Genomic DNA, 23,398 nt, shown 5'->3' on the forward strand with positions numbered 1-23,398 from the left:
GCGGAACTTGACTTGCCGGTGTCTATCGGATGTTGAGTCCCCGCTGACCGGATAGTGTTTGTGGAGAGGAAGTTTTGTTTTTCGACTTTTTCCGTCCGCCTCGACTCCACTCAAAGATTAGCTAATGTCTTTATTGGAACACGACATGTTTGCTATGTGAATTACACATCTGGGACCTTACCAGCGTTTACCGCGAAAGTCAAAGTTTCCGCCCTTTGATTACTGCGGGAATTCTCGTCAGTACCCAGCAAGCTAATCTACGCGGCTAGCTAACGTTAGCCTCCGCTTCTATTTTTTGTACCGCTTGTGTGGGGCTCACCGAGCTAACGAAGCCATGGGGAACCGGGGCATGGAAGACCTGATTCCCCTCATCAACAAGCTCCAGGACGCCTTCAGCTCCATCGGACAGAGTTGCAACTTGGACCTTCCTCAGATCGCCGTGGTCGGAGGGCAGAGTGCCGGGAAGAGCTCGGTTTTGGAGAATTTTGTGGGCAGGTAAGCGACGCTGGCTAGCTGAGCTAACCCGGCTAAGATGAATTAAACCGGTTGTAAATATTTTTAACGTTATATTGTCATGTTATGCAGTTTTTCTAAAAGTGCAATGTTAATCCTACGTCAATGCAAGGGCAGTCCTAAGTAACTACTGCGATATTTGCATTGAAAATATTTGTTTCGCACTACAGTATTTGGAACTTACCCTTCTATACTTTTATCAGTATAGATTTCCTCCATTAAATGTTGACAGTTTTGCAAATAAATGAAGGTCCAGCATCTTGTATTTGTTCACATTTAATTTTGTGTAAAGTTCATATTATATAGAGTCATGTTGATAAATGGGGATACTTTAAAAAATAATAATTAAATGCCACACCCACAGCAATGACTTACACTGAGTCATAGCTTGTTCTGTCTTAATTGTAAAGGAAGTGCATGCTGGGAAATGTATTTAATTTTGACCTTTTCCTTTTAGAATGTGTTCTAAAGCAGCTAGAATTATAGACATTCCCTTTTACAGTGGCTCTCTTGCAATGTTTTTTGTGTTAAAAAGTGCAGACAGACAACTTCCTTTTGCATCTTCCTCTTTTGCTCATTTTTACGTCAGGAATCAAAGGGAATAGACAAAAATGTCTCTCACTCTCACACTGGTCCTGTTGTCTCTCCCATATCAGTAGGGAATAAGATCGCCCTGCAGATAAAAAGGAGCCAAACAGGCCCGTTTCGTTCTCAACCAGCTTGTTTAGCAGGTTTTCCCTGCAACAGAAGTGCTAATGTGCAACCTGCTCAGGGAATGAGCCGTCATGCAAAAAGGAGGAAGCGCATTGGCTGTGAAAGCGGTGTAAGACAGTTCTTGACAAAGTGCTTGTCAAAACTTGCTTGTGGAGAAGAAAACGCATGCGGCCTAGACTCCTACACAGTTTATCATTTTGAGATTTTGCACTGTGAGAAAGACTTGACATGTCAGATATGACTTCGTTTTTTATTGCTTACTTCCCTTTGGTGTTGTCAACCATATGCAAATGTACAAGTGACCTTCAGTCCATTGTCATTACCCTTCCGCACTCTGCACAGTAATACTGCAGCTCAAGCAGTAACATCAGGGTTGACAATTGCAACAGAAGTCAAACATGGGAGTAGGAGGTGCCCCCACAACAACATAAAACTGGGTGTGCTCCTGTCACCGTGGCTCATTCAAGGCCAGATCGTTCATTGTTGTTGTTTTACTTGTCTGCGTATGTGTTCCATCCCTTGTGTCCTCCAGGCAAGAAATTAATCCGTTTCCCTTTTTCTCTTCCTCCTGCCACAATAGAAGCGAAGTAGTCTCATGTGGTGGAGGAATCTCTTAAAATTGAATGAAAGTCGTACAATGCAGAATGTAACTGATTGTTTTCTGGACTTCAAAGGCCCGATCATTTTTGCTTAAGACAGGATGCTAATTTTTTACAAGGCAGGTTAGACTTAAGTTTTGTTCTGCTTCTTTCTAGAAAATTATGATAATTACAGTTGTTAGGACATTGCCCGTATCATAGTAAAGGTTTGAATATGGTGATAGTTTGACCCTGCAACGGTTATTTATCCATGTTCCATCGTCGAAGCTTTTTTCATTCTGATAAGAAACATATGTCCTCCGCCTTTGTTGTCTCCTGCCTAGAATTTTGACGTCACAGTCTGCACGTCTGCCATTGTAGTTGCATCACTATGCACACAACAGAGTCGTGCAGAAAGAAGAACATGTTTTCGTTTCTGCTGTTGACAAAAGTCCTCATTTTAACCCAGTGGATCTAGGCCGGGTGAATTGAGTTTGCGCACTCGTGCTGTGTTTGGCCCGTCTTGTGGATGTGATTTGAACCAGCATTCCCTCCCAAGTGTGTCACAGGTGAGCAGAATGAACACATTGGATGCTTTTGTCAGACGAAAGATAATCAAATCGCCTTGGCGTTTGTGAATGCTGCATTTTTTGTAAGTGAGGAGTAGTCGGGTTTAGGGGTAGATTACAATTCTCATTTGGAGAAACACTGTCTGTATGCCATCGCTATTAGAAATGATAATACACGTTATATGGAAGTAGCAGTGTTATTGCCACCATGCTAATGTCAAGCAGAAGCAGTAGTAATTCTACATTTGACCAAACTTACTCTTTCAATCCCAGCCATTTTTCCATTTTGATGGATTGTAAGAGATTTTCCAAGGTGTGCAGAATATTGTGTCTTGGGGCGTATACCAAAAAAAAAGATTACACTCATCTTTCATCAGAATTTTTTTTAATACCTTTTTTCATTTTTTAGTAATCAGCAGTATAACATAGGTAAGTTTCAACAAAATATCTGTTCTCAATAAACAATAGGGAATTTTTTTTAGGGGAAAGATACATTTCAAGCATAACTTTCACTTGTAACACTATGCCAGTGCCTGTTTACACCTTCTATAGTAGCTTAGGCAGCCTATAAATCTATACATGTGTAGTTTTTCTACCTTTTTTCGTTTTTTTAGTAATCAGCAGTATAACATAGGTAAGTTTCAACAAAATATCAGTTCTCAATAATAAACAATAGGGAACATTTTTTTTAGGGAAAAGATAAATTTCAAGCATAACTTTCACTTGTAACACTGTGCCAGTGCCTGTTTACACCTTCTATAGTAGCTTAGGCAGCCTATAAATCTATACATGTGTAGTTGTAGTATCCTTAAATGTTTTCACTAGCTGTCCATTTCAACCATCTTTTTCGAACCAGATCCCTTCAGGAGTAATAAATGAGTCAGTCCTTTATAATGTCCGGCCATTGACTCAGGGTGGGAGGTTCCAGTCTGTACCAGTTCCTAGTGATGGCTTTCCAGTACCTTAGCCAACCAACGATCCTCTGTCCGCACCACAGTTACAATATGTCCTATAGTATACAAAGTAACACGTCACCGGGACCTTGTATCCTAGTACTTTGGCTAAAGTTGAATGTACTTTTTCACCAAAATAATTGTACTTTTTTACAACTTTGAAAGATGCGTGTATGATTTGAGGAACCACAATGTCTCCAGCAGGGCTGGGGTATATCGATAAGGTCTTACTTCGAATCTTGTCTAGTTCGCCTTTCCACTGTAAATACTGGTGTTAATGACCCGTTCACTTTGACTCTGCTGTTTGCTGTCGATAAAGCGTTTTGATACATACAGCTGATTGTCTCTTAAAGCTAAGGAATGACCACCTGACCCTATCAAAAGCCTTTTCAGCATCATAATAGTATTATAGCTGTTATCTACCAAGTGTAATATTATTATGTGTTTATCATAAATCCTGTCTGATCTTGGTCAATCAACTCTAGGAGAAATCGCTGGAGTCGTTTCACAATTATCAATGTATATAGCTTGTAGTCGGTGTTAAAAATTTTAATAGCTCTATAGCTTCCTACAATTTCCCTGTCTTTCCCTTCTTTTTATGACGACTTATAATTGCCCTTTTCCGTGATGGGGGAAGTTTTACCATCATTTTTAATCCAATTAAATGTTTTCAGCAAGAGGGGGGGGGGCAACTCCTCCCTGAATATTTTTTTTTCCAATCTGTCGGAAACCCGTCACTCCCCAGGGTCTTATTTGATTTGGAGTTGCCGGTTGCGTACCTAATTTCTTATGAAGTAATTTCTGCTCTGTTGATTTTCTTCTGCACGTCGCCAATATTAACTAAGTCTAGTTCATTGCAGCCTCCAGAGGAGCTCCAGAGGATTCTGTAGGCAAACACTTATAGTAGTTGTAGTTCCTGTTATGTTATAGTATATATGTTATGTTATAGTATAGTAGTTCCTGGATCTCGGATGGTACATATGGTGCTATCTACCTGCCTATTGTTAAGTAATTTAGTTGCTTTAGGTCCCGATTCATTATACTTCTGCTTCACTTATTTGCAGCCTGAGTTGACGTATTTGGGATGGTAGTTGTGGTTCTTTGGAAAATATGATTTCTTAATAATGTGACAGTTTATTCAAGTTTCCATTGTGTCATAGCAAAGCTCCTTTTAGGTGTTTCTTGGTTTACACCCTTCCGCTATGAGGAATCTGATTTTAGTACACCTAATTAATTTACAGTTCACTGAATGGCACGGCCGTCGAGTGGTTAGCGTGCAGACCTCACAGCTAGGAGACAAGGGTTCAATTCCACCCTCGGCCGTCTCTGTGTGGAGTTTGCATGTTCTCCCCGTGCATGCGTGGGTTTTCTCCAGGTACTCCGGTCCCCCCCCCCCCCCACATTCCAAAAACATGCTGGGTTAATTGGCTACTCTAAAATTGTCCTTAGGTATGAATGTGAGTGTGAATGGTTGTTTGTCTATATGTGCCCTGTGATTGGCTGGCGACCGCCAGCTGGGATAGGCCCCAGCACCCTCGCGAGGAAAAAGCGGTAGAAAATGAATTAATGAATTTTGATAATAACAAACTCTTAGTTTTGTTGATTATTCTGGCTAGCTCTGCCGTAATGTGGAGGAAGGGCATCATATCTCAGCACTGCAAGCTGTCCAGGGTGGAGGGTCTTCTTGTACTATCTGCTGTTATCGGCCTTGGTGTGAAAACAGTAGTGGTAGAATCATATCTTGGTTTCAAAGCCGCAGCAGATTCTTTATCTCAAATGTTGTGAATGAAACGCTGCATTGCCATTAAAAACCCATTAGATGATGGATGATGATGATGAATTAGGCTCATTGTTGGTGTCTTGGATTATAGAAGCATAAATATACACTTACTTGCCACAACATTACTTACACCTGCTCACTTTAATGTTATAATACATTAAAAAATGATCTCTTTATAAAGATACAAATGTTTTTTTTGTCCAAGTTTCCCTCTGCCCTACTCTCTCTTCTTTTGTGCTTTCTCCAATGGGGGACTTGCACCGCCGATGCTCGTTCTCGTCCATCCATAATTCATGAAACGATACACAATCTGCTCAGCCTCGTCTATCATTTACAGCCCATCAATAATGGAATCCGGGCCTCTTGACTTCCTTTCAATATGCCACCGCTATCAAACCAACTCGCCACCCCCATGACTCCATTGTTGCCTGCTTTGTAACTCTGTTTGATCAATGTGCTTTTTCATTGTGAGTGGTCGACACTTGACAGTGTCAATCTTGCAGCACCACATGCTCGCCACCTGTCCATCTTCATGCTACGTCAGGTGTGCGATGACCCTAACTGATGGCCCTAACCAATGGCATGTGAGCTAGAAATTCATGACAGTTGTCCCCATGACCAACCTGTCGTGTTTCTGACATCACGTGGCTCATTATGTAATTTTACCCCCGTGGTTGGTATTAATGTAATTAAACTCTACAACTCTTTTATTAAGTTTAATACTCAAGAACCAGTTTGTAGGAATGTTGCCAATGTTGAGGTTCAATTCTTTCTTTGCATTTTGTATATGAATGTACAAACTGTATGCGTAAACCAAAAGGGTGCAAATTTGAACAATTTTTTTTTTTTAAATGGCCGCCATGTTTGCAAGGGCGTGCGTGGGACATTGTCATTAATTGTCCACAAGTCATTGAGCATTTATCTAATAATTATACAACACTTGAGTTATATCTGTATTGCATGTATGCTGACCTATGTATGTCCTCCAAAGCATTTTCACCACACATGTTATTTGATTTACTGTCTTCATTTTAGGAGAAAATTACTAAGATCTTGCTTAGAAGTGACATTTGTATATTGTCTTGTTGGTTTTAAATGTTGATGTGATGCATTATTGCACACAAATGTCGGTAAGGTGCATTTACTTACAAGGACATTTTGAAATCGCCCAGAAAGGTTGTTGACAACGGTTCTTGTTCATTGTTAGGAGCTTTCTATACTGTCTGTGGCTTGAACAAATCCTGCGTGCTCTACATTATGTGCATGACACAGCGCTGTTGGCTTTCTGCTGATGTAAGAGCCTATCTCGAATGTTCTCCACCGTGTCCCCACTATAACTGCTTCCCTGTTATATAGACGCCAGCCCTTTCTTCCTCTCTGGTACTGGGGCTGACTCACTGCTTCCAGTATGAAGTCAGATGAGCTTGACCAACGTTCTGCTCAAGCGTGTACGCCCCAATAGAGTGCTGCGTAAGGACAAATGTAGGCTAGTGAAACGCCTCTGGTCGCCCCGTCACACAACAGAAGTGGGTTATTGCCACCAGATGTTCAGAAGTGGGAGGGGGAGTTAAGAAGCGACTTTGGCCTGGTAGTTAAACATTCCATGATTTTCCTGTCACTTGAACATAACACGAGCCATCCTATAGGTGTCCTCTTCCCTTAACACACCAGTAACACTGGCAGCGTTTGAATTATAATCGCCATTGTAGTTGGTCGTTTGCGTGGAGCAAGTATGAGGCAACAAAAGTGGCTCAAACCACTTGTATTGACACAGGGTGGGTCACACAAAAGCTTTATTGAGACCATTAGTCCAGCTTGTTCCCGTAACTTGCACAATGGCTTGTTTGTCATATATAAAAGAGCCATGTTGTAGATCCCTTAACGGGTAATTGCACCCTAAAAGATCATGTACTGCCGAATGACTCTGTATTGTTTGTAATCACTTAATAAAGTGCAGGTTTAAGGAGTACAAACTCATTAATGGTTAATGCTGTTGATTTGTATATACTGTATGATTATTGCCGTGGGTGCATTGTTGTAGTACTGCTGCTTCCTGCTAAAATGTGTTTGGGAATACTTTGCCAGAATAAGCAAATAGTAAAAAGTAGCAAACAGTAGAAACAGCCCATAGTTCACTCATTAAATACTTCAATTAACACCACAGTAAGGAGTCAAGACTTGTAGGTCTTCGGCCACCTCTTTCAGGCCAGCTGCTAGACATAATAATAATAATAATAATAAATTGAATTTATAACGCACTTTACATCAAATGAATAATCTCAAAGTGCAACAGTTACAATAAAAGAATAAAAGTTAACAGCAAGTGTCACAATAACACAATAAGAACATCCAAAATAAGTAGAGCAGTGGAGGTGGAACTTACCAAAGCCAAACTAACACAACACAGTGAACCAAAGAGATTAAATAAGCATTAAAATAGGCAAGTTATGTAAAAGCTTTTCTGAAAAGATATGTTTTTAATCATTTTTTTTAAACAGTATAAAGTCATAATGCCTTTTAGCGAGTCTTTGTTCTACCCCGGGTGCCTCCTCCTTGCTGGTCATGCCAGGAACACCAAGTTGGCATCCAAGCATCTGGACCAAATGAAACACTTATATGCTCGGACTACGTTAAAAAGCCATAGCATTTCAGTATGTGGAATCAAACTATGGAATGGATTGAGTAAGACCCTCAAACAATGCACAACGATGAGCCAATTCAAGAAACAATACAAGCAGTTGATGTTTGCTAAATACAAGGATGAAGAGTCTTGAACCAGTCATGATGTGCTATACATATCACTATATTGACACTTACTATGGTACCCATTATGTCATTGGATGGTCATATCACCTCGTACTTCGGTATGTGACAAAAATAAAATAAAAAATAAATAAAAAAAAAAACCTTAAACTATATTATGAAAGCAGGAAGTGAACAAATGTAACAGTTACTGATTGTAAAAGTACCAGATGGAGGGGTAGGATTTAATAAGCTTTTCTTCTTCCTACTCCTTTTGGACATGTGGAACTGTGAACTGTGGCAGAATGACTTTGTCACATTTGATTTCCTGCGTGTGACAGGTTGGTGGTGTGAAATCTCCCCTCCCCCACACTTTATATTTCTTTGTGTGTTTCTCTTTGCGCCGGCCTTGTTACCCAACATGTTTTTTTGTTCCTGCTGTTTATTGAACTTTCTCTGTCTTTCTGTCTGTCTCACCCAAGGGACTTCCTTCCGAGAGGATCAGGCATTGTTACTCGCAGACCTCTCATTTTGCAGTTGGTCAACAATAAAGCAGGTGAGCGAGTCGGTACAAAATTTTATAACCGCAAAATATTGTCTCCCCGCTGTGCTTCATCACTCCCCTGTCTCTCAGTGCTGCCGCTTCGCCTGAGGCACCCTTTTTAATTTAATATGCTCCCTTCCCTTTTTGTCATTTCCCCTCATCCTCCATTCTCCTCCCTTGTGTATAGAATATGCTGAATTCCTGCACTGCAAGGGGAAGAAGTTTGTGGATTTTGACGAGGTACGCGCGGAAATCGAGGCGGAGACGGACAGGATAACAGGCTCCAACAAGGGCATCTCTCCCATCCCAATTAACTTGAGGGTCTACTCTCCACATGGTAACACATTACAATGAAACATACAGTACAAACACTTAATAAGGAGTCTTACTGCTAGGGTTTCACTCCCACAGATGACCATCACAACGGGTCTGTGTATACACGTGTAATGTAAATGCCTACCAATTTACTCAAATAGTGGCTGGTTGGTTTATTTACTCAACTGCAGAGAGTATCAGACATTCTATTTGGAGTATGTTTACATTTCCTATAGCAATCAGAATTAATTTATTTTCTATAAAAATCTTTCATCTCTGTTCCCCTTCTTGTCACAGTTTTGAATTTGACCCTGATCGACCTTCCGGGAATGACTAAAGTTGCCGTGGGAGACCAGCCGGTGGACATCGAGCACCAGATCCGGGATATGCTCTTGCAGTTCATCACCAAGGAAAGCTGTCTGATCCTCGCTGTCACGCCGGCCAACACCGACCTTGCCAACTCGGACGCGCTAAAGATTGCCAAGGAGGTGGACCCCCAGGGTAAGCACCTGGTTCTCTGGTGCAGTTGGCATGTATTTTGTAGATGCTCTCAATTTTCTCCTTGTTTTATTCTAACCGGCTGCAAATTTTGGCACATCTGTGCAGGCTTGCGCACCATTGGCGTGATCACAAAGCTGGACCTGATGGATGAAGGCACTGACGCAAAGGACATCCTTGAAAATAAACTGTTGCCACTGCGCAGAGGTAATTCTATTATTCAACGGCTTTGTTGTTTATTCTAAAGCAAGTGAGCCATTTGTGTGTTTTGTGTATGCAGGCTACATCGGCGTGGTAAACAGAAGTCAGAAAGACATTGACGGCAAGAAGGACATCCGTGCTGCTCTGGCGGCCGAGAGAAAATTCTTCCTCTCCCACCCTGCTTACAGACACATGGCGGAGCGAATGGGTACGCCGCATCTACAAAAGGCTCTTAACCAGGTGTGTACCCTTAACTCTATTGCAGAAAAGTACATTTTTTCTGTTTTTTGGTCTAAAAATCTGAAACCACCCTATGTTCTATTGATGATTTATAAAGACCCAAAAAGGCTACAAACAAAAATTTTTTTCTGGTGAAAGAAGAGAGTCTAAAGGTTCTTTACATAGATTTAATTTTTTTTTAAGTTTGTGTAGTCGTAAAACTCAATGGGGGTCTTTTAAGTTCAGCAAAAATGCCCCAAAACTCTGAAAATATCTGTCAGTAGCCACGTATACATGGACCCAAATATTCCAATTCCATTCGGGTTATTAGCTCAAATGGAAAGAATCTAACCTTTGTATACACCTCATTCTGAAAGAAAAGTGCCAATCCGAATGAATATATAATCGGATTCACAGGGTTGGAATATTCCTTTCCCCAATCCGATTGAGGTATTTTGTACCCGCTCAATCGGAAAGTTGTCAGGGTGCGTTCTTCTTCGTGGTGTTTTTCTTCTTCTGTTGTTTATTGGCGGTTGGCAAGCAGCTTTCATGTGCATTAGCGCCATCTGTGGAACAGAATCTAAACCCTTCTATACGCCATTCACAAGTCCAGTTTTATTAAAAAAGAAAATACATATCTATATAAAACATGTGCTGAGCTTAATTATAAAATATTAGCAAGATTGAGCTTTATCTTTTCCTGTTCCCGGGTGCGTTCGTTCAGCGAATGCTGAGATATGACTTAACACGCAATCGGCACTGGACTGCTGCGTTTGTTTTTGATTCAAACTAAATTTCAAAACTGGACGAAGGAAAAAGTCACAATACGGAGTTATTCCAACAAGTAAAAGAAAAACTGGAGGAAGTCGGTATCACGTGATGTTGGTGTTTACGCTTTACTGCGCATGCCCCATTGACTATTCTGGTTAATTATAGCGCCGCATGTAGACACGCGATTGGAATATTCCTTTCCATGTATACCATTGCTTTCGGAAAGGGAAAAACTCGTCATGTAAACGTGGCTAGTCAATGCAAATGCAACTTGCCTAATTATGTTTTTTCTGCCTCCAGCAACTGACCAATCACATCAGGGACACACTTCCTGGTCTGCGCAGTAAGCTACAGAGTCAGCTCCTCTCCCTAGAAAAGGAGGTGGAGGAATACAAGAATTTCCGTCCAGATGACCCGACACGCAAGACCAAGGCTTTATTGCAGTGAGTGCAGCCGGCAGCCATTGTTTGCTACAACGCCAAACACTGGTGCCTCTTTTTCCGCCACAGGATGGTGCAGCAGTTTGGCGTGGACTTTGAGAAGCGAATTGAAGGCTCTGGAGACCAGGTAGACACCAACGAGCTGTCTGGTGGTGCCAAGATCAACCGCATCTTTCACGAGCGCTTCCCATTCGAACTAGTCAAGGTCAGTTTGGCACAATGGGGCAAAATATGTTGTAATACAGTAGTACACAGTGATATATTATAGGTTTGTGAAATTAATATTTGTATTTTTCTGCCCCGGCCGATACAGATTGTATTTGATGAGAAGGAGCTACGGCGGGAAATCAGTCACGCAATCAAGAACGTTCACGGTGTCAGGCAAGTGCAAGCAGAACCTGTCTCACTGTACTCATATGTACTCTCTGCTTTACACACAAGGATTTGCTGATTTCACGCCCAAATAATTCAAGGTTGATCATCAAACATAGCAGTCATTGATTTGTGCATGTTTATTTTCTTTCTTTTTTTTTTTTTTTTAACCCTCGAGGAATCCAGTTACTGATTTCTTACATGTGACTTATCTATGTTGTCATGCATTGCCTTAGTTTGTTCTGTGTTTGGGGGCTTATTTGTGACTCATGGATCATTAGAATCTGTATAGATTTATTTTGTGGAATGTTTTTATTTTTATTTTGGATATAAGAACACTGCTGAAAATCTCAGATAGGTTACATTGTGGTCGTCTACGTGCATACATATATTGGACTGGAATTTTGTGCATGTACTTTACTGATCGCTGCATAAGACTTGATACGTCATATTAGCTTCCACTTCACCCATCCACATCACTACCGCCTGAACTGTCCTCTAAGTATCATGGGAAATGTAGTTTTTAGCCATAAATTTGCGTAAGAAAGAAGTAGCGGCCTACATGCCACAAACGATAGTAGTTAAACTATTTGTTTATGTCTTTGTCGCTGTCTTTATTCGTCTCATCCATCCGCCTGCTCGTCTATTGATTGTCTTAATCACATGTCGTTCTTTGGCCCCACCCGTCTGTTAACTGTCCCATTTGTCCTGTGCGCTGTGCCTCTTGTCTCTCTGTGCATCCTCAGAACGGGACTGTTCACTCCAGACCTGGCGTTTGAGGCCATCGTGAAAAAGCAGATCGTTAAGCTGAAAACGCCCTGTCTCAAATGTATCGATCTGGTCATTCAGGAGCTCATCAACACAGTCAGGCAGTGCACCAACAAGGTACTGCGGGGGGTGTCCAGCATCTCCTGACCCGGCTTGAGACACAGGGTGACCGTGGGGCGTGTCTGACGGAGGGTAGACTGACGTAAAACCTCAGAAACTGTATATTCTGTACAGTTTGCCCTCCAACCCAAAATGAGTCAAGCGAGCCCTGTGTTCAAGCGGCACTGTTGTGTTGTGGAGTGTTGTGAAGGATGACGTGTCTACATGGATACCAGATGTTTCAGTACTTGTCTGAGCATCTTTGGTTTCTCCTGGACAAGCCGCAGGTCGCACAGCTCCGAACCCCAAAAGCCAGCACAAAAAACGTGGTGGTCTTACGCTCTAAGTCAGGTCCTTGAGTGGGAGTTGACAAAAGTTGACGCCGAGAAGAGCTGGCGAGTCAGGGACGAGGATGTGAAAACCTTTGGCTTGTCTGCCTCTGCTTGATTCTTCTAGTCAACAACTAAAAATGACTAACTGAACTGAGACTTTCTCTTCTCTCTCCCTATGTCTCCCTTCTTTTTATTTCCTTCTTTTTATTCTTCCCTCTCTCTCTCTCTCTCTCTATGCTATCCCTGACAAAATGCACCCTTCTTCTAACACCGCGGCCGTCCAGAACGGGGCTCTTCACCCCTGACCTGGCTTTCGAGGCCATAGTCAAAAAGCAGATCCTCAAACTCAAAGAGCCCAGCCTCAAATGTGTGGACCTCGTGGTGTCCGAGCTCACCGCACTGGCCGTAAAGTGTGCCGTTAAGGTAACCGCTGGACACACCCGCTGGGTGTCGACATTGAAATAGAAGCAATCCCTCCTCTCAGTAAAACCTCCATTGAAACCCCCCCTTGCCATTTGTGTCCCCCTCATTTACCTTCAATATGCAAATCGTGTCTTCAGATTTTAAGCGCAACTTCAAAATTGCACCAGCCTGCTTCAATCACATGTGCAGTCATCATTCGCTCATTAAAGTGTCGCCTCCACACCACCTCCACATTTGCTTCTCTCCCTCTAACCAAATTCCAACCTGGCCTGCCCCCCCCCCCACAGAGCCACATTGGCAGCCTGACATTCATATGGGCCTGGGAGCAATGGGGAGGGGTGGATAATACTGTACTGGGCCCTTAAGGTGCAGTGGTTGCCATAGTAACAGTGTTCCTCTGCCCCCTTCTGGACAGAGGGAGACACTTCACAATGTCCCACCTTTTATGCTTCTCCCATCCTGTCACTTTGCCTTCTCACCTTTAACACTTATACTATCAGCCAGATTTAACTCTTATATATTGTTGCTTACCTCTGTGATATGTGTGTAATTAAAATATTATATCGTTAGAAATGTACTTTATAGTCCTCTGGCTGATGGTAAAGATACAGACATGCGAGTGTCTTTTGAAAAAACTGTGTTGCCCTGAACTGGCACTTGACTGTCTCCTTCCCTTTTCTTTGTCCTCATCTTTATTATTCTCACTTCTCACTCCTGTCCTCTCTTTATTGGTAAGTCTTTACTAGGCTCGACTCACATGTCTTCACTTGGCAATGTCTTTGTTCAGCGCTGCATCAGCTGTGCGTCGCTCTTGTCTTTCAGCTCAATTCCTACCCGAGACTGCGAGAGGAGACGGAGAGGATTGTGACCACGTATATTAGGGAAAGAGAAGGAAAGAGCAAAGACCAGGTAAGCTGGATGATGACAGTTTAGATAACTGAGTATTTCCAAGTATGAGCCATATACATTGAATATTCCTGTAACAAAGTGATGAACATTCACTTACTCGCTAATCAGACATAGTGTCAGTGTTTTTCTTTTTTAATTCTGTGATGCTCGTGACTTCTAAGAATCACATTTGATTGCAACCCTTCCGCTCTAATTGTGATTTTCTGCTTCAAATGAAGGTTCTGCTGCTGATTGACATTGAGCTGTCCTACATCAACACCAACCACGAGGACTTCATTGGCTTTGCTAAGTATGCACCCAGTACCCAACCCCTCTCTTACGCTTCAGATGTCAAATTCCTTATTAGATGCTCTGCATCATATGATGCTCTTGAAATAAAAAATAAACTTCATCTCCGTTTAACAAATAATTTAGCTACTTGGAAGCTGCATTGCATCCGTGTGCCTGAACATTGCAGTTGCTGTCGCAGCTACATAAGAGCATGTTTATCTTCAGGGTGGGAGGTGGCAGTCACTTTTAAGTCAAGTTCCAATTAGCCTGCCACAGGCTATTTGACTGTAAAGGTTGCTCAATGGCGCCAGTCAACAGAGTTGTGCTAATGTTGGTTTACTGCACTGACACCTAGCTTCTGCAGTGGAAATGACTCTTGGTGGCCTTCACATCCTGGGTGTGACTGTAACTGGTAGTCTCCCCCTGCTCCTGGTGTGTGTGTGTGTGTGTGTGTTGTGACATTTTAACGTATAAACAAAGTCAGTCAGTGTGTGCAATTGGTGCCTCGCATCTGCATGGCGAGTGGATTCCCGTATAACACGTTGGAGGTCCGTCAGGGCTCTTAACGGTTCTTATGACATCACTTTCAGTCTTGACCACAGAAGGCTGGATGATGGTAGCCCCCCGGGGTACAGCAGCAACAGGTGGGCCGACCAAAACAATGTAGGGTTGTGTGTAAGTGTGTGTGTGAGACTGCAACACTTTTGACCCTTTTAAGATTTCCACATTTCCTTTGTACAATTAAGTGCACATTTTATGTTTGTTTTTCTGTCAATACTTAATGTCTTCTCTGTCCATCTTTATTTAATGACAGTGCACAGCAGAGGAACACAGTGGCCAACAAGAAGCGGGCCATTCCCAACCAGGTATGTTTTATTACCCGCCATTGGCCTTATAACTAATGTCAAATTTAATCTCCCTTGACGGACGCCTCCCATTACCAAGCCTATTAATTATACCCCACTGTAGCAATGATTTAGGGCTAATAATATCTGCTAATAGCTGCTAATAATATCCACCTTGTACAGTGTTGTAACCGCAGAATGTCTTGTTTTTTTTAGAATAATAAACCCAGGTTAGTGTACACCTTGTGTGTAAGAATTTAGGCTACATGATGAAAGGGAAGAGCTGCTATTTTAGTCAAACTAGAGAGCCTTTCCTCCCTGCTTTTTTTCTGCAGCCCTCACCCTTTTTTTCACCTTGCAACTACGTTTGCATGTGACCCTAGCATGTTCTTCCGCTGCAATTAAGTGTTTATTTTATTTACATTTCTTTATTTGCTCTATTACATTAACTCACATTAACTTGCCGGCATCTTTTTTTTGTGTTGAAATTCAAAGAGCGTGCATGAACCTGCCCAATAGAATTTGACATAACCAAATTGTGGTATACGTGAAGTAATTCTAACTGCCTGCTTCCTCATTTCTTCCGACTGTTTTGATACTACCTCGTCCCCTCCCTTATTACTGCAGGGTGAGATTCTGGTAAGTACATACAGATATAAGCCACACCTTGCCAGGCAAGGCAGCAGAGGCAAGGCTGAGCAGGCAGCAGAGCTGAGGCTGTCCCGAAACAGTTAGGCCGGGAGATAAACGACCATGTGATGAGGCACCCAATGCGGACATCCTCGCAGTCACCATACTGAGTTGTTGTACCCCTCTGCAGCTGGCCGTGCTTGGAGAGGTCCTGGAGGAGCAGGTAGAGTCTCAGGACTGACGGCGGCGGTCCTCACCGTGCCTTGCAGTCACCACTAATTTGGGACTGCCTGTGCGCTCACTTTGGAATTGTAATTATCTTATAATTATATCCACACCACTAATTTGGTTTGGTTTGGTCTCCGACCGTAGGACGGCATCAGTTCTCATTGTCTTTAGGCTCTAGCCTCTGCTGCCACCTCCTGACCCAAACGTTTGCCTTGTGACAAATCATCCCGGACCTCAGCGGGGGAGTCGGGGCAATCCAATCAACAATAAACATTCATCATATCATCAACAATGCATGCAGACTTAACTTCATAAACCAACCTCATATTCACATTAACGTTAACACTTTCTATATCAATTAACCCTCATTCTGCCAATACACTCTACTTTCTTATAACTTTGTAACTTTGTAGCGCATTTTCCCCTTGCCTTTTCTCCTGTGTGGCTGTTGTGTACAAACAGCACAATATGGAATGGGAGAACTAAGTCAAAACTGGCAATTTGCCCCCCCCCTCGGAGATATTGTCTGAGCTGTAACAGAGGCCTGACATTGTCTGTATCATTTGTGTATAAATTGTATACATCACACCAGTGTTGATGTCCCACATCAGAAAATGTCAGCACCAAATGTAATGCTGTTCATATTAATATTAGGGATCGACCGATATGTTTTTTTTTCCCATCACCCCAGATATTTGTGGCCTATACTGCTTTTGCTCCCTCAATTTATATGAAAAAATTACAATGATAAATATTTATTGACTCTGGTTTCCTCCCACATTCCCCCCAAAAAACATGCTAGGTTAATTGGCGACTCCAAATTGTCCATAGGTATGAATGTGATTGTGAATGGTTGTTTGTCTATATGTGATATACTGTGATTGGTTGGCCACCAGTCCAGGGTGTACCCCGCCTCTCGCCCAAAGACAGCTGGGATAGGCTCCAGCACCCCCGCGACCCTCGTGAGGAAAAGCGGTAGAAAATGAATGAATTAATAAATGAAATATTTATTGAAATGTAAACACTAAACACAGTAGGAATCAGCTTTCTTAAACACACATTTAAACACAATTATAAACTTTAAAAGGAGTAAATATTCAACCATGTGCAAAACATTTCTGTCGGAGTTAAAGTGTGATCGACCGATCCTTAATTAATATGGCTCTTTGCTAGGTTCTGTGTAAAAGGCACTTCTGTTACGGCTCTGATGCTGCAGTTTAGCAGGATCTCTAGAACAGCTTAATACCCTACATTCTAATTTAGATTTTTAACCCTTAATTAGTTCATACTTTTGCATCTTTTTCTCAGACTAGTGCAAACAACAACACACACAAACACTTCTTATCTGTGTCACAGCATCTTTTTTGTCGACTCCTGCAGAGAAACAATTTAGTGTTTCTGAGAAAGTTATTTTGCTGCCAAGGCAAGCTGCTGGCTGAGCTTTTAATGTGCCCCGCTTTTTTCCCTTCCATGTTTATGTTGGCGCCTCCAAACTATAGGAGCTTTCTTTCTCATAAGGTTAGCCTGCTAGGATGGGATGAAGAGGGAAGGAGTTAGCAAAGATCATTTGTGTTAATAAGTCTTCTCCGGTTTGATTTGAGCTCCCTCTTTATCTGCACTCGCTGTTAAGTGAACAAAATGAACTCTTTTTCTGTATACTAGCGTCTTTACTAAGCCAATCGGTGCTTTTTTTTTTAGTGCTTTGTTTTAATGAAGCAGATATTAACCCTACTGGCACATTTCTGCTAAATTTGCTGCTGTCTTTGGCTTCATGAGGTGTAAAAAAAAAAAAAAAAAGGACTAACTTGTTTTTTGTACACATGAATACTCTCCATAACTATTATTGTCCTGTCATGCATGCATTATTGTTTTTTTGCCACTCCATTTTCCGCCTCTTTGCTCTAACACACAAGTCCTATAAGACGATAAAATGTTTGATTTAGGATAGAAAACATCAGCATCGACACTGCAGGTAAGTAGGTAAGCTTTATTAGTGTTAATCACATCTTAATACTAACAATGCTTAGCGAAACAAGGGTCCAAACGTCAAAAAACTGTTTCCCTTCAGCCTGACACCTACTTCCTGTTCTTCTGACCAGGTGATCAGGAAAGGCTGGCTGACCATTAACATCAGCATCATGAAGGGGGGCTCCAAGGAGTACTGGTTTGTCCTCACAGCAGAGGCGCTATCCTGGTACAAAGACGACGAGGTAAGAGGTGTCCTCATCCACTTCCTGTTTGTGTATATCTGTGTGTGAGTCCCAACCCAGCCTAACCAATGTGCAGACTACTGTTCAGCTGTAACCGGATGAACAGGTAGTCTGAACACTGGGCAGGCGGGGCAGCGAGGAGGCCTCTGATGGGAGTGAAGGACCCCGAGGTCACTGTGGCCGCTAGTTGCTACTTAGGACAAGAGTACACAGGGATTAAACATTACCACTATGGGGTCAAAGGGCACATAGAGAAATCACTGTATGTTATTATACTCTATATAGCACATGCACTACTTCACATTATCATGCAATGTGTCTTTTTCCCGGCAAATAAAAGTGTATTCAAAAGTTAATTTTGCAAAATAGTAACGACATATAAGTCCTATGCAACATATGTTCATAAACGCAACATCAGAAATGTGCTACACACCTCTCCTCCGTCCCATCAAGTCTTCCAAAGCGGTCAAGTAATGCATTCAAGCTACAGCCGTGGTCCAGAGCGTCCGTCTCCAAATGTTAAGTGAACACGTTGCACTTTCTTGCTGGCTGCCTTTTGGCCCAAAAATGCACCAAAAAAAAAAAAAAACGAGGGGGGGGGAAGAGTGCCGACGTGAGCGGGAGGATGGTGGAAGGCAAACTGACGTGGCAGGCGGGCTGAAGTGTTCCAGCCGGGATCCGACTTTGGAATTTGCAGGAAATCGTACTGGGTTACGGGGGCCGAGGGGGGAGTTGGGTTCATGTTTGTGTGTGTGTGTGTGTGTGTGTGTTAAGGCTCGTCCCTTTAAGGTTTGGACTGTTGGACCAAAAATGTTTGTTTGCGCTCCAGCATCACGTAGCATGTTCATGCAACACGTATGGACTCATGTATGTTGCTTTGACTTTTGCACATGTGCTGGGGTGTTTGACCCTTCTTGTGTGTGTGTGTGTGTGTAGTCGAGTGACGTAACAGTTGAGCCCGAGCCACCCTCTGCAGACATAAATGCTTCCAGATGTCTCTTCTCACCAGTGAAAGCTGGCACCCCCCCCCCCTCCACAACTCCTCCTTGCTTTTCCTTTTCTTCCGCCCCTCCAACCATCCCCACCGCCCCCAACCCTTTCTGATCGTGCCTTTTTTTTTGCAGTCAAACGTTATATAATAATCATATCACAAAATGTATTTGCTCATATAGTCATTTATTACAGGGGAACACACTGCAACCTCACTCCTATCACGGTTTTCCACAAAGTAATGAACAAATGATTACTGTTTTGTGGTTGAATATGTTCTATTATTACTAAAATTGTACTTAATCTTGGCTTAAATTAAGCATAAAAATGGCTAAATGAACTAAAACAGCAATACAAGGCAAAAGCAGCACAGTAATTGGGAATGTGATACCGCCAATTACAATTGGGGGGGCATTTTTTTGAGGAATTAAATTGCCATATTTTGCATCTCCAGTGCGTCAAATTAAAATGAATATTTATTTTCCCATCAGGAAAAAGAAAAGAAGTACATGCTGCCTTTGGATAACCTGAAGATCAGAGACGTCGAGAAAGGCTTCATGTCCACAAAGCACATCTTCGCCATCTTCAACACTGAGCAGAGGTCAGTAACTGGAGGCTGACCTTAGTCCACATGTGTACTTTTTAATGTGGAGGTACGCTAATATCTTTTTTTTAATGCAGGAACGTGTACAAGGATCTACGACAGATAGAGCTGGCGTGCGACTCTCAAGAGGATGTGGACAGCTGGAAGGCGTCGTTCCTCAGGGCCGGGGTTTATCCGGAGAAGGACCAGGTTAGAGCGTCACTGCAATCACCGTAACAAACATGAAAGGGCATCAAACATTTGGAATCAGTCTGAGGTCCCACAATAGCGGATTTGTATGCCTTACTGGGAACACGCCGTTATGTGTGCCTGTAGCTTTAAGAGCTGTGATTCTCCTCTTTGAGTAGGACGAGAGGACATAAACAGTAGCATAGCTAGAGGAGCTGCAACAATTAATCAAAGAATGGAAGATTAATCGATTAAGCATTTATTTTTTGTTATTCATAATTATTATTTATTTTATTTATTTATTATTATATATTATTATTATATATTATTATTATAATATTTATTATATTATTTGTTATTATATAACATGTTATTATATATTTTTTTGTTATTTTTTTATTCTTATTGTGGGTATTTGGTTTCAGAATTGTTGAATTTCCACAAGCTAGCATTCAGTATTAATATGTGGAATGTTTTGGTAGTTAGAGTATAGAAAACCTGTTTTTAACATTGTTAGAGCCATGTAGACATTATATAACACCCCTATAGTCACCTCCATACCCAAATTACCTAATATACAAGGCACAATACACAATAGTAACACATGCGTAGTAAGTTGTTGTTACTTGTTGTAGTATCTCAAATGTAATGTGGGTTGATTGCATAGCATTGAAAAAAATGATTGGCATCCTTCCATCCTCAAACACCCTCCATCTGGTACTTTTACAATCAGTAACTGTTACATTTGTTCACTTCCTGCTTTCCTAATATAGTTTAAGTTTTTTTTAAGTTTTAAATATATTTAAAATTTTTTTAAATGTTTTTTATGTTTTTCATGTACCGAAGTATGAGGTGATATGACCATACAATGACATAATGGGTACCATAGTAACTGTCAGTATAGTGATGTATTAGCTTAGCTTCCAATTTAGCCATTCTTAATTTAAGAATAGATATGAAACTGAGTGGGAAGCACAAAGCAAAAAAGCCAAAAACTTACCACTTCCACACAGAATGGGAGGATGACTTTTTGGTACTGTCATATTGGACTGTAAGCAAGTTAAGGTAATATAATGTAAAGAAATGTTACTGATGCCTAGTGACCAAAATACTACGACATGTTTTCCACTATTTTTGGACTAAGGTAACCACAAAACAATGATTGTTTATTCATTTATGAAAAACCGCGAGGGACAGGCTGGTCCAGCTAGGGGCGCGGGAAGGAGTTTTTCGACATTTGGTGCTAATGAACAGGCTCTACTGTTGCTACGCCATGTCAATCAAAAGGGAAACACTATGTTTTCAGCGTATGTTTTGTGGCTTCCATAGGTGGAGAACGAGGAAGTGGCTCCGGCGGACACCTTCTCTATGGACCCTCAGCTGGAGCGTCAAGTGGAGACGATCCGCAACCTGGTGGATTCGTACATTGGCATCATCAACAAATCCATCCGAGACCTTGTACCCAAGACCATCATGCACCTCATGATCAACAATGTGAGTTTGCTAACATCCTGTCAAACACCTGTTAGATTATGCTAACTCATTTTCTAATGCACTTCTGCCACCTTGTGGCCATTTTTATGGCTTCAGTGTTCTCTGCTATGTTAGTGTAAACAATGTTAAAGACGTATAAATGCATCTTTGGTGTTGAAATAGTGATCAAGAGCACAAATGACAGACACAGAATACTTTATTAATATTTTTGGGATCCCTCAGGGAAATTGCCATTGACATGATGATCATGTATTTTGTGTTCTTCAGGCCAAGGACTTCATCCACTCGGAGCTGCTGGCCTACCTCTACTCCTCTGGGGACCAGAACACCCTGATGGAGGAGTCGGCCGACCAGGCCCAGCGCAGGGACGAAATGTTGCGCATGTATCACGCCCTCAAGGAGGCGCTGCATATCATCGGCGACATCAGCGCCAACACCATCGCCACCCCGGTGCCCCCACCTGTAAATAACACCTGGATCCAAGACTCCAGGTGAGATGGATGCTTTTCCTAGCGGTGTTATTAGGATTTCAATTCGTGATTTTATTTTAAGTAGCCTGGAATCAAAACAGGAAGTTGACAGGAAGTTGCCCACAAACAAATGATGACAATGTCCTCTGTCATCCACTCAGCCCGACCCCGCAGCACAAGCCACTGCCCGCCACAGCCGCACCGCCCAGCCGCCCACCAGCAGTCCGGGGCCCGACGCCCGGACCCCCCCTGAACCCTTCTCCTGCCTTTGGCGCCCCTCCACTCAACCCGTCTTCCGCCTTCGGCGCTCCTCCCATCCCCTCTCGGCCAGGACCGCCCCACAGTGCCTTCAACAATCTCCAGGACCCCTTCAGCGCGCCCCCGCAGATCCCCTCCCGGCCAGCCCGCATCCCTCCCGGGGTTCCCAGGTAGGACATCTTAAAATGTTATGTAGGACACAAGCCCCGCCCCCCCCTCCCCGCCCCTCTTCATCTTCACTCTATCGGGTTGTTTTGGTTTCTGTCACTTTTGTGAGCACTAAGAGTCTCACGTCTCCCGTCTTCTCTCCACACTGCAGCCGAAGACCCCCTGGGGCTCCCTCTCATCGGCCCACCATTATCCGCCCTGCTGAGCCCTCCCTGCTAGACTAGACCCCCACGGTGGCTGAGCCTTATTCTCTTGTTTGTGTGTGCGTGTGCGTGCGCGGGTGTGATGGACAGGAGACCGTTCAATTCCACCTCTGCGCTGTGCAAAGTGTACAGAAAATAAAAGTAGCATGACATCGACCGGCTAGTTGTTTTACATCTTCAGATAACTTATTCACGCCCTCCCAACGCATTCTCATTAATCATTTTTTTTATTCAAACAAAAAAAAAGGATATATGTAGCTTTAAAAACAAAAATAATGGCTCCCGTGGTGAAAAGTCCGAAAAGCGATTTGGAATCGGTTGCACAGAATCCACCGGATTGCATCTATGCATTCAACCTTTTTTTTTTGTAAATACGCGGGCCACACTGTGGAAGGCAGCACTTGTATCTTATCTAACATGTCATGTGACTAACTCGTCTCAATTGTATGGATTCTATGGAGATGCTTTTATTTATAACCTACATGCCACCGGGGCGTCATTATTTACTATTATTATCGCTCGCTTCAATTCATTCTACTCACTCATTTAGGGGCTGCCTATGTTCAGCGGTGGGGGGGTTGAAGGCACATCCTGTCAAGAGAAGCCACAAAACCTGAATAATCACTGTAAAACTATTCCAACCTCTCTACAGAATGGGCTTTTTTTCCTTTGCCTTACACCTTATCTCCACTAGAGGGCGCCTGTAAGAAGTCCTGTATTATTAAGACTATTAAGTTGACTTTGGCCTCCTTCCTCCCTGATTTTCTTTTTCTGTCCAAGTGCCTGTGTAGCCAACATCACATGACCTGATGTAGACGAGACAAAAGTCAATAAAAGCGGTGTGTACAATAAAACGAGGGAATGTTTCTTCTGGTGGTTGGTGTCTTCCTTGAGTCCTCACTTTTTCATCTCCCTTCCTCTCCTTCACCTTCCCAAATGGTTCCCAAACCTCCAGACATTCATACTCAAAGTAGGTCCAAGCTTTAGCTTTATTAAATTTAAATTTATGAATTTAAATTTCATGCACACTTAATTTTCAGTACTGCTATTTTACATCCCATTTTTTATTTTAGCTACATATTTACTATACTGCTGTTAGGAATGTTATAATATTTATTAT

The 23,398-nt window shown here is 42.4% G+C and overlaps 1 protein-coding gene across 5 annotated transcripts; it reads left to right on the forward strand.

The window, feature by feature from the left end:
* Positions 1-37: 37 nt before the first annotated feature.
* dnm2a (dynamin 2a) lies at positions 38-23,145 on the forward strand. Of its 5 annotated transcripts, none has more exons than XM_058050421.1 (21): positions 38-495; positions 8,332-8,405; positions 8,581-8,730; positions 9,006-9,209; positions 9,315-9,413; positions 9,487-9,647; positions 10,698-10,840; positions 10,907-11,042; positions 11,151-11,218; positions 11,956-12,094; positions 13,654-13,740; positions 13,959-14,029; positions 14,825-14,876; positions 15,483-15,494; positions 17,813-17,923; positions 19,405-19,514; positions 19,595-19,706; positions 21,015-21,179; positions 21,447-21,670; positions 21,811-22,077; positions 22,227-23,145. In XM_058050421.1, the coding sequence occupies exons 1-21, from the start codon at positions 335-337 to the stop codon at positions 22,297-22,299; spliced, it is 2,619 nt and encodes an 872-aa protein (XP_057906404.1). In that variant the 5' UTR covers positions 38-334; the 3' UTR covers positions 22,300-23,145. The 5 variants fall into 5 exon arrangements, with proteins under 5 accessions (XP_057906404.1, XP_057906403.1, XP_057906406.1 ...); XM_058050420.1 differs by lacking the exon at positions 15,483-15,494 and adding an exon at positions 15,676-15,708; XM_058050423.1 differs by lacking the exon at positions 11,956-12,094 and adding an exon at positions 12,693-12,831.
* Positions 23,146-23,398: the final 253 nt, after the last annotated feature.

Source organism: Doryrhamphus excisus, chromosome 15 (genome assembly GCF_030265055.1).
Source record: "Doryrhamphus excisus isolate RoL2022-K1 chromosome 15, RoL_Dexc_1.0, whole genome shotgun sequence".
NCBI classification, from domain to species: Eukaryota; Metazoa; Chordata; class Actinopteri; order Syngnathiformes; family Syngnathidae; genus Doryrhamphus; species Doryrhamphus excisus.

Excerpts from the sequence above, each read along its gene's own strand:
- dnm2a (XM_058050420.1), top strand. The coding sequence starts at position 335 with ATGGGGAACCGGGGCATGGAAGACCTGATTCCCCTCATCAACAAGCTC. Across the intron at positions 9,210-9,314 it reads CAAGGAGGTGGACCCCCAGG|GCTTGCGCACCATTGGCGTG; the intron begins GTAAGCACCTGG and ends ACATCTGTGCAG. Across the intron at positions 22,078-22,226 it reads ATCCCTCCCGGGGTTCCCAG|CCGAAGACCCCCTGGGGCTC; the intron begins GTAGGACATCTT and ends TCCACACTGCAG.